Source organism: Numenius arquata, chromosome 2 (assembly GCF_964106895.1).
Source record: "Numenius arquata chromosome 2, bNumArq3.hap1.1, whole genome shotgun sequence".
Lineage (NCBI taxonomy): Eukaryota > Metazoa > Chordata > Aves > Charadriiformes > Scolopacidae > Numenius > Numenius arquata.
In genome coordinates, this window is record NC_133577.1 from 119,199,744 (window position 1) to 119,215,549 (window position 15,806).

Genomic DNA, 15,806 nt, shown 5'->3' on the forward strand with positions numbered 1-15,806 from the left:
TTTAGCCCTAACAAGGATTGTAAAGTACACATATATCATTAAAAACAAATAAAAAAAATTGTTGGCTTTAGGCTCAACCTGAGAAGAGTACTTTCCAGAATGCTAGGGGAAAATATAATAATCAGAAAAATAAAATATACTACAAAACATGTGGCAAAATTAAACATGGCTTATAAATAGACCTTTGTTTTCATACCTCTCTGATGTGTTTGAGCAAAAAAGAAGCCAATTAATCCTCAACCACAATAACTCAACATTATTAGAAAATAAAATATGGGGAAGGAGAGATCTCTACTCACAGTTATTTCTTGGAAAAGAAGTGGATGATTTTGAGGAATGTAGTTAACATATAGTAACATATAGTAGAAGTAAATGCTATATAACTGTATTTGCGTCAGCCTCAAGCATTTTTTGTCAGTGTATTGCTGACAAAGACATATTGATACAACAATAGATTTTTATCTCTGATGGAATATATCCCTTGTCTTCCCCAGAGTCATTTGCCTTGGATCCACAGTTTGAATCCAGGACTAGAAAAAATAAGTGCAATTGTATGGGAAGGTAATGACTGCAAGAAAGCAGATATGTCTGTGCTTGAAATCAGTGGTATGATAATGAACAGAGTGAGTATTCTTTTTTCTTTATGCAAATATTGTATTTAGAAGTCTAAGCACTACCAAAAATAAGCTTGTATTATGTTGGTGGGTTTTTGTTTAAAGTATCTGTTATTGACATTACTGTTCCATGTCTTACATCACTCTGATTTACATGTTACTGTCAGATAAAAGGGCTATGAAATCTTAAGTGTAGGGACAATAAGATATATTTGTATTGTTAGGTCCTTACTAACATAGCTAATCTCTGTTTTATTGTTCCAAAGGGATATATGCTGTGCTTATTCTTATTTATTTCCTTAATTGTAATGAGTAACTAATATGTTGGGTTAGGAAAATATAGAGCTGAGTATTTGGATGCTAAAGTTCAGGTTGGAAAATAAAGCTTTCCTCTTTAGGAAGCAAACATCTAAGAGGATGAGTGGAATGTCTCAATAGTCCTCCCTTCTTTTTCCTAGTACTCCTCTTCAGGAAACAGTTGTAAAAGCAGTTAAAAGATGTCATACTCTTTTTCAATATAGACAGCATAGGCATTTTGTAGAGTTGAACATAAAATCCTAACGTAGCTTAAGAAAACGATCACTAATTCTGATAACTTGATACTTACCATCTCCAACTTGCTAAAAAACAATGTATTCACAAACCTAGTTCAGATCTGACTCTGTGGCAATACTATTTTGGGTGCAATTCACAGTAGAAGTAAACTTAAAGCTGTAGCCAGCACAACAGAATCCCAGTCCTGTCTGCACTGTGAATGCTTTGATTCCTTTAAAAAACACACAACCTAAAAGCAGAACACAAATAGGAGCAACATACAGGATGTAAGCAACACAGTCTGATTGGCACATTTTGCTAATTCAGCGTTGAATGAATTTTTAATACAGGAATATGCACTGGAGGCTTTTAACTGCAATGTTACGTTGTTGGGTTTTTAATGATTTGTCCGATTTGATTCCTGTGCATTAAGTGCTCTTTGAGGACTTCCTTCTTAATAGTAAATTGTGAAAATGCTTGGTTGAAGGTTTCCTATGGCTTATCAAGTTATAAAGTGTTCTTTGTGATAGTAAGACAGTAACATTAATAATTTATTTATTGACTTAATTCCAAAATTAAAAATATACCTTGTTTTATTTTGTTTTTAGGTGAACAGCTATATACCAGGAATTGGTTATCAGATTTTTGGAAACGTCATATCTTTAATCTTGGGTTTAATGCCGTTTGTCTTTCGACTTTCCCAAGCTAAAGATTTGGAACAACTAGCTACACATTCTGCCACGGAACTTTGTATGACTGCATTTGGATCAAATGGAGACATTCTGGTCCTCTCAATGGTTATTATAAGTTTTGTGGTCCGTGTGTCTCTAGTGTGGATTTTCTTTTTTCTGCTATGTGTAGCAGAGAGGACATATAAACAGGTATGAACAGCAAACCAAGAGGCTTCATCCAAAGAAATACAAGGTTTAATATTTGCAGTTTTTTGACTTTGTGGATATTTTAAACTTGTTTTCTTCACTGATTCATAGATCAGTGATGACAAATACTTCAGTGGGCTTACAGTTTAGGAGATGACTCAGTTGCAATGGACTGAAGTCTCTGTACAATCTCTGTAGCTAAACCTTTTTTCCTGGAGAGCATTTCTGAGGGAAAACTTCTTAATCTTTTATTTCAGATTTCTGCCTCAATTTATTATCCCAGCTCTTAGTCATGTCCCAGTTTGTCTCAGTTTTCCCCAAGGAGAAAGTGTCTCAATAAAATAAGTCTATAAATTTCCCGTTTGTTCTGTCAATGCTTTTCATTCAAAAAATTCAGTTTAATTCAAAACAGTTCAGTGTAGACCCTAGCCAAGAGCGCTGCCTGCTTCGCTGGTAGATCTGTCCTACAGCTGGAGACCGTGAGAGCTGCTCTCTGAAGTAATGCACTTGTTAATTTATAGCTTGGTATTGCAATTTAAGCTTTTAAGAGAGTACCAATATCCCCCACTTGCTGCAGGGTATGGGTACTTACTTATCTGCAAAAGAAAAATTTTTATACTTCCTTTTCTCAAATTATAGCCAAAATACGTGATTTAATACAGTAGGCTAGAATTAACCTGCTTCTGATAATCATTTCTGTTGGAAGGAACTGCTGGGATATAGGCACTCTCTAATTGAAATGACTGGCAGGTTTGATTTTTCTCCCAAATTTTAACAACATTCAGATATTTCATGTCTGAAATTTGAAGAAAGGAACTCAAAGTGTAGCTAAACTTTGTTTATCATTAGAATATGAAGACTTTTAAAACCTTCTAGTGTGTCTTCTCTTTTTAGTAACATACTACGTTTATTTCTGCACTATATTAATGTATTTTAATTTATGCTGATACATTTTACATTACTGACATTAAGTGAAGCCTTTTCTCCATTTTCTTTTTAGTGCCCTTGAAAATCAGTTAACAGTTAAAGTAATTTTTTTATTCTTCTCTGCAGAGGCTACTTTTTGCCAAACTTTTTGGTCATCTAACATCTGCCAGAAGGGCGAGAAAATCGGAGGTTCCTCACTTCCGCTTGAAAAAAGTACAGAATATAAAAATGTGGCTTTCTCTCAGGTCCTATCTAAAGGTAAAATAATGTATTGGTTTTCTACCACTTTAATATAAAATATCTCATATGCTGTTGACGGAAGGTGGTATTGTAGTCTGAATTTTTCCTCTTGTGCACTCACCCCTGCTGCTGCACACGTGCCCTATACATTTCATTTTAGTGACTCTGGGCCAGCAGTGTCTGCAGGCAGCCAGACTGAGTGTGTTCAGAGTTGGAATCTTGTCTTACTAATGCTAGCAGAAAAGTCTCTCAGGTGAATATGTTGGGTAAATATGACCACGTGTAGGATAATACAGACAATTCCTTATTGTAAGAGCCCCACCAATTAGTGTCATTAACACAGAAGGAAATTATTTGCATATTTGTTCTGAGTGTATACGTGCCAGGCGAATCTAGAAATTATGCCCAAGTATTATCTGTAAGAAATTCCAATCCCTCTATTATATGTTCAGGTCATATTTGAGTAATCTTCTTATATCTCTCTAATGATCTTTTCAAGCCCCAGAGCATTTTGATTCTGAATTAATCTCACATGCCTTTAAGGGTATTCAAATGTAGTGTTATTATTAGGTTCCAATATGCCGTTTGGAACTTAGATTGCCAAATTGCGAGCCATGATGAAATGTAGGTTTGAGGTGTGACTCTAATGGATATGCTGAATATTAGTGCTGATTGGGCAGGGTTTCACTCACATATGTGTATCCTTTATTTCCAGCGTCGAGGTCCTCAACGCTCAGTCGATGTGATAGTTTCATCTGCCTTCCTACTGACTATCTCGGTTGTGTTTATCTGTTGTGCACAGGTGAGGAAATCTTACATGTATAGAAAGAACCATGACTTAAATACTTTAAAAAATAATTTTGAGTGCCTTTTGCATCGTGATTCCTAAGTTAAAAGACTACAGCGAAAAACCAGTAACGGCAGTTACAGATTTTCAGAAGATTAAGCTCCATTTTCTATTGTTCATTTTATCTACTTTAGAATAGTATTCTGTAAGAACTAAGGAAACTTATTGATAGCATCATTCTTATTTTTTAAATCTGTGTCCTCTTTCATTTTCTGTTGTGGATTTTAGAACACAGGGTGTTTTTCCAACGTTTTGCATCAAAACACAGTTTTGCAAAGATGGTTGAGATTGACCTTGGCTGATGATTTTTGTGAGAAACAAAATTGTTGGCTATATTAGTCTGCCCTCTAGTGGAACATCTTTTAGTAAGCAACTCTGTGTTTGAAGACAATTTTTACTGCTTAAGACTTTTCCTTGAGCTTCTGTTTCAGAATACAGGGAAGCTTCTGAATGGCTTCTGGTTGTATTTTGTTTCTACTTTCTTCCCTACTTAATGCTAATGTGTTTTCCTGGTAGCTAACTGTAAGTATTTTAATAAGAATATAATTTTGCAGTACCACTACTTGGATTCAATTTTCTGTATAATTCAGTACATTTGAGAGTATATTTTGGCTTTTATCTCATATAGTGTCTTTGCAAGTTTGAACACAAGTTTAAAATTTTTTTTCTATTGCTTTAGGGATAATGAAAAAAGATGTGTCTAAATTCTGATTGAGTCTTTCAGATAATTTCTCAAGCCTCATATCTTTGACACAATGTTGATTTTAAATTATGATTCAAAAATCTTTTGTGCCTAAAAAAAATCCATATACTTATTACTGGGAATTTTTTCTTGGAGTTGGGGAGATACATAATTATTTTCTTATATTGTAATGTAAATATTACTTTGAATTAAATTTTGATTTTTTTTTTTCTCTTTTGTTTTCAGCTGCTTCACATGCATGAGATCTTCCTTGATTGTCACTACAACTGGGAACTTGTAATTTGGTGCATTTCACTAACTCTCTTTCTCTTAAGATTTGTTACTCTTGGATCTGAAACCAGTAAAAAGTACAGCAATACCTCAATATTACTTACTGAGCAGGTGAGAATTTGTATAGACCTATATTTTTATATCTAAACAAGTCATTCATATGATAGGTCTCAGGCATGCCTTTTAGATGTATTAAAATAGTCTGGATTGGGGAGTTAATTATGGTGTAGTGAAACAACACAGTCCTCTTTCTGGATTGAAAATTGAGGGAAATGTTTGGGATAAGGACTGGAAGAAAATTAAGAGAGCGATGTGAGAGAGAGACAGAGAATGTCAGGCCTTTGTTTTGCTTTCATAGGTTTCTATATTACGCTTTTCATGAGAGTCAGCGTTTGAACATTTTAAGCCAGCATGGACATGGAAAGAGTCACTCCCTCTGTCCCCAGAACTTTAAAAAAAATATAAAAAAATTCAAAAAGTTCTATGTCATCAGACACTTAACTTTGTATTGAATCCAGCTTATCCTGTTATAAGTCATTTCCCTCAAAAACGCCCGAGAGCTTTATGAAATGAAAACCAAAATAGAATTCACACGATTGTTTCTCAGAAAATAAAAAGGATACACGTCACCCTGGGTAGAATTCATTTTGGACTGGTTTCACATAGTAGCTGGATGCCAAAGCGTATTTACAGTGTTCTTGAGACAAGCTCATGAAAGTCTGGCATTTTGGCCTCTCATGAGAGGTCCAGCCCAAACAATTGACTGACACGCATGTGATTTAAAAAAGCACGTCTGAACTGGTGTCCTTGAAAATCGCATATGAGTGTTACTAGGCTTACTGAGGGGAGAATGAAGCTTTAAAACAAACCCCCAAAAACCTACAACAAAAAACCTAAAAAGCCTCAACCCCCAGATTCAATTTAAATGCTTTGTGGATAAGACAAAATCGCAAATTCTACTTTCTGTCAGCAAAGTTCCAGCCACTTCTGTGTGCTCTATATTCAATCTATGATTTTCATGATTGGGAAACTAAAAGAATAATAATTTTACATCCAGGGATTTTTTGACTGTATGCTGTTTGCTTGTAATTTTTCAAGTCCATCCAAAAGTGTTTTTAGTTGGTCTTGTAAATTAAGTGCCTCAGTGATTCTTTGTTGAGTAAAATAAAATGTATCGTCTGATCAAAGTTGTTGTCTTGCCAGTTTCCTGGTCTCAGTACAAATATGGTAGATGACTGTACGTAAACGCATTCAAGCTCCCCTCCTAATTAAAAGTTTGTGATTGAATGTTGATTTTTTTTCATAAATGAATGAAATCGTAGTAACTCTTAAAAGAGATTTGAACATTCCTGGGGTTTATTACCTACCATTTTTTCAGAGTTGCTATATGGAGCCTTTATTCTTAGTTTATAACACTAAACACTTGAATTGTTGAACTGTTTCTAAACACTTGAATTGTTGAAATCAGTAATTTTCTATTTAAAGACTGGGATCTCTTTGCCTCTAAAAGCATAATTTACTTTAAAATTAAATTGATAGTTCAGGAGCTTAATAGGCCTTGGGATATATTAGTCTCAGTTTTTGATTTTTTAATTTGTATAGGAAACTTACAGTGACCTTTTCAGGGAGATCTGATTATATTCAATTACTTTGTTTAGATGTCTGTGGCCCTTATTTCAATAACCACCTTACAAGGTAGTAAAATATATCATAGCATCATATAGCATTGCTTCCTTTCTGCAACTTCGCTTTTGCAGCTTGGTAAGAGTCTCTGTCTTCTGAAGGACTACTTCAGCATATTGCTGAATTCTTTTTTTTTATTTTGTTGAAGGTCATCATTCTAAAATAAAAGGTTCATGTGTTTTTAATATATTTTTCCTTTGATGTGCTTTTGTTATGCAATAAAAAAGAAAAATTAACCTTTGTCTGGTCTAGGGTGTCAAAGATAGGTCATTTGAGAATGAAAGCTGATGTTTCAAAATTGCTGGAAGACTGAAAGAGAACTAATTTGTACTCTTAACTAAACTTTCTCAGAAACAATGACCTAAAAAAAAATCTGGATCACAGAAGTGTTGAAATGATCAATATATTGTTCTTCTACAGCAATGAAGAGTTTAATAGTTTTTCAAATATTTCAAGGCACTGGAAAGATTGATTTTCTGCACTCAAGGTGCTCATGAAGTACTCAATTATACTAAAATCTTTTAAGACAAGTTACACTTTAGCAGAATTAGGTTTTAGCTTTTCATTCTATTCAAGTAACCTTTGGGGCTGTTATGCTTTGTAAGGTCTGCATACTAGTAATAAAACTTTCTGGAAATGAATTGACAAACCTCAGGCAATTGTTGAAGGAGGAACAAGAAATTATAACCTTACACATGTGGTGTTTTTTTCTTGCCTAATTTGTAGATTACGGTAAACTTTAAAGTTGTTGCTATAAGGGTGTCAAACGTATTTTGTTATGTCATAAAACATTGTATTTTCCTATGGTACTGAGCCAGTATTTGTTCTTAAAATTTAAAAAGGCAGCAAAAAATTTGCTCGGTTGCAGAAATGTCATTGCTGTTCTATCATATGGTGGCTAGACATCTCTTCATTTTTTTATTAAATATTTGCAAATGAATTAAATTCTTTAAAATCTGAATAAGTGGTGTTACTCATTTTATTTAAATCAGATAAACTTGTACTTGAAAATGGAGAAAAAGCCTAATAAGAAGGAGGAACTGACACTAGTGAACAACGTTTTAAAACTTGCTACTAAGTTATTGAAGGTAAGAATAAAAATAGTATTACAGTCTTATATATAACTAAAAAACAGAATAATAGATTGCTTAATGAGTCACTTGTATTACTTCTGCAGGCAGTACAGTGTGCTTTGGTTTCAATCTGCTCTGTTACACTGATGTTAGTTGTTCATACACTACAGTCTGCTTTGTTGCTATCATTATGGATTATGATTTATTATTATATACGATAAGTTTTATTCTTTAACAGTATATGAGCAGTGTGAGAGAAAGTACTTCAGGATGGACAGGATGATGAACCCTTGGGAAATTAATGTTGCAATTTTGTTGTCTATTTTGAGTGTCAATATCTGTTTCTAGTAATAACCTGCTTGAGGTTTTGTATTCTCCCACAAAAATAATTCCTCTTAAAAGCTGTCAGTGGTTAGCGTTTCAAATTAAAACTAGATTATACTTGATGTCTTCTTTACTTTCTGTCATAGAAGAATCCTTTTGAAAGACAGACAGAAATCGTTACATAAGTCCATTTATAAGTGAATTAAAGATACGGATTTAATTTAGTGTAATTCAAATATTTAAGTCAGCTGTGCCCTTCAACTATTTGGCAATTTTTTTTCATGGAATTTTGCTTATTAGTAGAAAAGTTTTTTGCTTATGCAATATCCTGTTTGCCAGCTAACTATATTCGGTGGGTAGAAGATATTTCTTCATGTTGAGAGAACATTAATTTTTTTATTACCTCCCATTTCTAGAGTTCTACAGAAGAAAAATCATTTTACTTTCATTCATCTGGAATAAGAGCATGGATATGCTTTGGGCTTTTTTAAACTTGTTGATACTGTTGTTATTATTATTAACAAAGCAGTGGTTGAGGTTCTTAGGAAGACACATTTGATCCTAGATTGCCTCTGTTGAGTTCTTCTTTTCTATCAAACTCAGAGATCTGTCATAATTTGGGAAGCAAGCTGTTTTGTTCTTTCAGTTGTCTGGGAGCTTGCTCCAGGAATGTCTCATTCTCCTTCAGACTAAACATTGCCCTAATCCAAAACTTAATTAAGGGTTACCTGAATGCCAAATAAGAGTGATAAACTTAACACTTGAAAAACTTTTTTTATTTATTTTAGGTTTGGCCTTTATGAACAAATAAAATAAGTTAGATGTAGTATTCCTTATGTGTTTTTACACTAAAATTAACAGTATGTAACTTATAATTGACTAAAGTGGCCCTTCAAAGAGGAAGCCAGTCCTGATACTACAAAAACCAAATTCATGGCTTGCCTCCCCACCTCTCTTGGCATGGTGTTACAGGACTTGATCACTTCTGCTGCTGTGTAAACTATTTTTAAATTAAATTTGTCTAGCTTCAGCTTTTAGTATTCAGATGTTGTTATACATTCTGCTGTTAGGTAAAGTTCTTAAAAAGATGGTGCCAAGTTTTTATTCTTGGGTTCAGAAGTGAGGTAACAACAGTATTTTGGTTTCTTCTTCAGGGAATCAACTTCTTCATTTAGTCCAAGATAGGTCATGTAGAACAGTTCCCCAGGAACAACTGGCAAATGTAAAAGTATTTTCCTCTCCCTCAGATAAATTTCATTCAGTCCACACACCCCTCTCACCATATTTGAGTATCGCACAACTGACACTGATTCTGTGTGCGGAGATCCCCATCAGTAAAGGGAATGGCTGAGTCATACAGTAAGCCTCTATACCTTTCCTCTGCAGTCAGGAAATTTCAACCCTATTAAGAGAAACAATTGGTTTTTTTGCATATAATGATGCTTTAAGACCTTGCTGCCTCATTCTACCACACATTGGATTCTGGTCACTTACCCCATTGATTCCTGTGCTCCAAGGAGCAGTTCTTAAAATGTAGCTTAACCTCTGTTTAATCTATCCAGCTAGTAGCTGAGATGATGGAGTATTTCTTCTAGTCAGGAGAGTAATTGTTCCCAAGCAGCACACCTTTAACAGTGTGTGTGGTCCCCTCATCTCAAAAAAAGTCTGCAGCACTTGCCATGAGAGGACTGGGAGTCAGCAAAGACTCAAAGCTGACAAAGAAACAACGTAAGTTGAGAGTTACTGTACAGCTATATGGAGAGCCTGGCTAAGCCAGCTACTGACTGTGTCTCTTGGTATTATAAGAATAAGGCACCACAAAGCTTTTAGGACTTGATTTTGGAACAAATGAAGGGGAGTATTCTCTGTGCATTGGGTAGCAGACTTGTGCAACTGTTGATCAAGGGACACTGTGGATGCAGAAGGGTTATCTGGATTCAAGGAGAGACTGGACAAGCAGACTAGACAAAGCACAACAGATTCAGGGTATCTCATGAGTTGAAATGTTTCTGTGCTGTGAGAACATAGGTAGGGTGAGAAATAGATGCTGTTAGTGGCAGGATGCGCATCAATCCTTGATCTGATTCACTTCAGTCTTTTTCATTCTTTTCTCAGTGTTTTCAAAAAAATGTTCACGTTTTACTCTTTCCAGAAATGTATCAACTGACATGGCCTTTCCAACAGGGGACTTGGCCTTTGTGCAACAAATCACAGACCCAGACCATCACCTAGTTACTATGAGAGTGTGCCCAAAAGTGAGATGGAATTTCTAAGCCAACTAATACGAGCTTTAAGTGAATTCTTGGTACCTACTGATCAACTCAATTACGTATTTCATACCCAGTAGCTAAATGGAGTTGCTTGATTGTTTTGGCTTGTTTTTTTTTTTATTTGGTTGGATGTTTTTGATCCTTAAGCTTTTACTGAAGACAATATTCTTACTATTTTCTTACTCCCAAAATTGGTAAGGTAAATCCATAATCTAAAAAACTTTTTCTTTAAAGAATTTCTCTGCTGTTCTTCTCAGAATCATGTCTTTTGTATCTTTTATATTTGCAGCAGTTTTATACCACGTTACATCTAAATGAAAAGGTTGTTCATTCTTATTTCACTTCTTTTGAAAGAAGGGGCAGAGCTCTGAAATACTTCTTTATTAAAAAAGGGTTTATAAGGCCTTGTTCAAGGCCCAGGATGCAATGCAGGATGGAGATGAAGATGAATTTAAAGCTAGAAAGTATAAATGACCAAAGCAGTGATAGTTGTTATACTTTATATAATCCACTCTTACGGTTTAAAACTCTTTTTTTTTCTTCTTTTATTTGACGTATTTCTAGGCCGGAAAACTTTGGGTGCCTTTATTCACACACCGATAATTGAAAATTGGTGAAATAGCCTTTTTGTTCAAGTTGCAGATTTTTTGATCCTTCCAATAATACAAAAACCAAAGTAAAATATTGGCAGTTAAAAGGTTATTAGTATTTTTTCCTTTACTTTCCTTTTCTGGCTATGTTCATCAGTAATTATTCTCAAAATTAATGGAAAAGAAGGGGCATTGCATTAGGAAAGACATTTTTGTTAAATTTTCATAGTATTGAAGTAGCCTTCTCTCACAGTGGACAATAAGTCTTTTTGTGTTTTTTGTGGTTCCGCTGTCTATCAGCTCTTTTAACACTGAAGGTGATTTCTGGAAAATCATAACGAATTCTAAAATGATGGCACCTTGGTGCCAGGAAAACTAGTTCTCTGTTTTCCTGGTTCCATGAACAAATTGGTAGATGCTCTAGATGGGTAGCCTCCAATTTTTTGAAGGCTTGTTTAGATGCCATGAGTCAGCAGTCAGTTAACGTGATGGGTATTTTCTTGCGCATTGTTTTTTATATGCAGAAGAATAGGAGAATGTTTTACTCCTCTGTGACTTAGACTTCCTAACTACCTAATATCGCTCAATACATATGTGAACAAAAACCCTTTTGTAAGTTTTGTTTTTTAACAATGTTGTTTTGCATTACTAGGAACTGGACAGTCCCTTTAGGTTGTATGGGCTTACCATGAATCCACTGCTTTATAATATCACCCAAGTTGTGATCCTGTCAGCTGTTTCTGGTGTCATCAGTGACCTGCTTGGATTTAATCTAAAGGTAACTAGTTGATAAGCATCCTTTTTTTTCCACCATGGCATTCAGAATGTTATGGTAGATAGGTCATACACAGTAGCCTAATGAATTCTTAACTGTATTAACTAGAAGATTTGTTGTTTGAAAATTATTATGATATTTAAGCTATATCAGAAGAATAGTGGTGTATTTGTCAAAGCAGCCCTTTTAACATTTTTTTTGCATTTGTGGCTCTCTAACTTCATTTAGGACACTTAATTACCAAGAATTTTTAGACATAAATACAGAAATATTCATACACATAAGTACTAGACCTTATTTATCCCGGATCTGATTTCTCTCTTGAATTCCTTGTTTTTGACTTTGTAGCTCTTTGAGGGATGCAGAAAGAAGCCAGCTATCCTTGTCTTGCACTGCAGTAAAGTATTACAGTAGATACAGTCTTACCATGACCAGCCTTACACAGTGCCATTTTGTCATGGCTGAAGGACTGCCTTCTTAGGTCCTACTCTCCGGCCCCCTCTGAACTGCAAACTCTGGAAACTAGTTGAAGATTTGGGTTATGAGGCATGTTAGTTTCCACAAGCTTGTAGCACAAAGCCCTTAATTGGCCATTGAGTTTGCTTGTGTCTACCCATTTTTTTCCTATTGGAAGTAAACGAATATAAAATTTATTTTGTGTATCATCAAATATACAGCAAATGGAAAAAGAAAAAAATGTGGTGATACTGCAGTTTTGGTAAACAGAAAGCTGAGATGGGCAATAATGTTGATTTACTGCTCTTAACTTTTCCAGCTCTGGAAGATCAAATCTTGACAATATATAAAGAAGATGAGATAACACAGTGTTATAGAAAAGCTCATTGATTGACAAAACTGCCTCAAAGCAGCCACTGAATCTGTATTTCAGATGCTACAACCTCTTCAAGGATGTTGTTTGGAAAATTGAAGTGTTTACATCTGACTGTCTTGTGCAATCTTCGTATTTATTTCATCTTCTCACTGTTTTATGTTCATTTTAGTTGACATTTATATTTTATTTTCAAACTTATTTGTTTAGTTTTTAAAAGGGTCGGATTTGCAAAAGGTCAAAAACTGTGTGTCTGAGAACTTGAAATCCTGGAAATTTATTACACTAAATTACTGTATCTGTTTTTAAAGCTGAAGCCAATGCTGAACACTTTTAGTTACAGTAACGCTACATGGGAGTAATTTGATTTTTGATAGTGTGGTAAAATTGATTGGAGTATTTCATTTGCACCAGTCATAGCATCAATAGATGTTTGGTTGCAATAGAAAAGTGAGACGTACAAAAAATAAAGTACTGACAATACAGTATGACAGGTAGCAGAAGTATTTTATATTACTATTAGAAGCAAGTGGGAGGAATTTTTAATATTTTGAGTAATTCCAGGATCTAAACTTATGTAGGCTGCAGTTTAAATATCCTGGGATATTAATAAGGTATTATGTAACAAGTCAACAAGTGCTCTTTGATAACACTTTTATTAGAGCAATAATTGTAAATGATTACCATGCTGTATGATATTTTGATAAAATTAAATATTGTATTTATTTGAAATACTGAGCTGTTCTGCGCAGCTCTGACTGTGCATGCTCAATATGTGCACTTTTTATTGTTACTTTTAATGAGAAACTTTATATATATACATATAAATGTATATTAATTGGAATATATTATGGTGAACTATGGAGCAGTATATATTATATGTTGAAGTTGAATATTTAAACAAGCGAAAGATTTACTGATGAAAGGAATGCTATGAATGACTGAGCATGAGATAGATAGATGCTCTCCTCTTGTACACTATAGTATATGCCATTCATACCACATTGAAGTTTAAGAATAGTTAAACAGAAAACAAGTTCCTTTGGTGAGCAGCGGAGCTCATGAAGCCTGGTGTTCTGCACATTTGTGTCTTCAAATAACCTCGTTCCTCCCCAGTAGGGGTCCTTCCCTGGCGCTTTCCCGGCTGGGATTTCCCAGCTTGGATTTCCCACCTCTCCCTGCCTTCCCCAGGGAGAAGTCATTCAGTGTGACTTAAGTTAATTGGAACAACGTTGAAGAACTGTAGACTTAAGTTAATTGGAACAACATTTCCATCTACAAATTATATCGGGAGGATTAATATCACCAGGCGCAAGTATTCTTACATTTTATGTTTCTAAAATAGTGGGCTCATATTGAAAAATGACAAGTAATTAGGTGACAAGAATCTGGACATTGCACTGTGTTTGCTAATCTTCAGAATCTTGAAAGATTTGAAGTAATGGATCTTAAACTTATGTGGTATAAAAATATTTTTATATATAAAGCAACACAAACAAGCATTTTGTATTTTATTTGCCTCTGTACTAATGTTTAATAATAACCAAAGTGCATTCTGGTTTTTCAAAGAATGTATTACTGGAGCTTTAAGAACATACTATATTTAGTTTCTCATGTGAAAACTTCAGCTGCATCTGATCTGTTTCTTCTTTCTCTGTTGTTTGATGTTGGGATTGTTTTTAGAAATTAAGTACATTTTATACTCAATTTTTTCCAGATTATGGTACAGACCTACACAGAACTTAATTTTGCACAAAATATATTTTAAGAAAAAAAGTACAGCAGGAGTTCTATGGGTGATAAAAGTTAAGGCTATTGCTTTTTAAAGCCTGTCACTATTACAAAACCATTCTTTAGAATGGAATTATTTTTAAAAATCTAAAATGGTGAATATATGGTCTTCAGTACCTTGAAAAAAAAAAAAAGAAAAAAAAAAAGGGGGGGGGGGAGGGAGGGAAAACATTGTGGTTCCGGTTGAAAGTGAAATTAGTTTAACCATGTATATACCTCAGCAACTAGCACTGTGCTGGATTGTTGCACTAACAAATGGCGGCTTGGGGAGAGCAAAAGATTTGTGAAATGAAATTAAAAATAATAAAAAACCTTTATTTGCTACCATTAGGTATATTCATTATGTTAAAAATGGGAGAGGTTTATTCTCCATCCCTCAATATGGAAAATCCAGTATGAGAATAGAGGCAAGTAGAAATATGGCAGATCTTGCGTGTTAACTGTTATTTTTTGCCACGTTTTGTAACTGAAAGTGTGATCAGGCTTGGAATAAAGCTTTCTATGGTTGATGGTAAAAAAGAAAAAACCAATGGCCGTGAGCTCTATCTTTTAGTGATATCCAGCGTATTTCTGAGTCTGCCTGTTTTGATTTAAATCCATATATTCTATTTAAATGAAAGCATATTTGGGAGAGAAATCCTGCACATGGAATGCAAACAATTGTTGTTAGAAGTGCACTTTATTGCAAGAAAAGAAACTTTCAGACACTTTTAGTTATTCAAAGTAGTTCAATTTTATTGAGACTACTGGGCATGCAGCTTCCAAATAACTGTTTCTATTTGAAAAACATTGAAACAAAATTCAGACCTATTTCACCAGGATTTAAGGGATTCATTTCAATCACCATTTTGACTGTTTCATTATGTCACAAGATACACTTCCATGTAAAAATAAAAATACAAGCAAAATCAAAGCGAAATGTTTCAATAACATCTTATGGAATATTTGGACGGAATTAATGTGTGATAACATGTATTTTATTTGTTTGTCTACTGATTAGTGAAATATTTTTCAACAGAAAAGCGTTCTGTTAACAGCTCTCAAACATCCATTTTTATTAGCCTAATTTTGGCTTTTCCAAAGCTTAGTCTTTGGAATTTAAATGTGTTCTTCTAGTGGTATCCCCACGACCGCTGGTTACTGGGCAGTGGGTTACACTCCTCACTTCATTTACTCACTTTCTAAACTTACTCCAAATGTAGGCTATTTACAATTTAAAATTTCTTTTGATGGTCATGAAAGACACTACATACAATGAGAAATTAACATTTTTCTGAGAGCCATTCTTTTTAACTTCCATCTCTAGTTGACACCCTAGTGTCCCAGAATTCTCACCCAAGAGTGAATATACTGCTAGAAAACGTTATGCATAGTGCAAGTTTCCTTAGTATAGATCCTGTCTAAGTACCTTTAAAAATAGTTATGGGGCTGAAGATGACAGGGTCTGACTGGTGCGTT

The 15,806-nt window shown here is 34.4% G+C and overlaps 1 protein-coding gene across 1 annotated transcript in view; it reads left to right on the top strand.

Annotated features, from left to right (window-relative positions):
• Positions 1 to 14,855, top strand: part of PHTF2 (putative homeodomain transcription factor 2) — a 39,595-nt gene extending 24,740 nt beyond the window's left edge. The window contains exons 11-18 of the mRNA XM_074167701.1: positions 495 to 623; positions 1,757 to 2,029; positions 3,080 to 3,211; positions 3,909 to 3,995; positions 4,969 to 5,124; positions 7,689 to 7,784; positions 11,606 to 11,731; positions 12,504 to 14,855. Of these exons, the coding sequence (XP_074023802.1) occupies positions 495 to 623; positions 1,757 to 2,029; positions 3,080 to 3,211; positions 3,909 to 3,995; positions 4,969 to 5,124; positions 7,689 to 7,784; positions 11,606 to 11,731; positions 12,504 to 12,524 (1,020 nt within the window). The 3' untranslated portion in view covers positions 12,525 to 14,855. The remainder of the gene's footprint in view (positions 1 to 494; positions 624 to 1,756; positions 2,030 to 3,079; positions 3,212 to 3,908; positions 3,996 to 4,968; positions 5,125 to 7,688; positions 7,785 to 11,605; positions 11,732 to 12,503) is intronic.
• Positions 14,856 to 15,806: the final 951 nt, after the last annotated feature.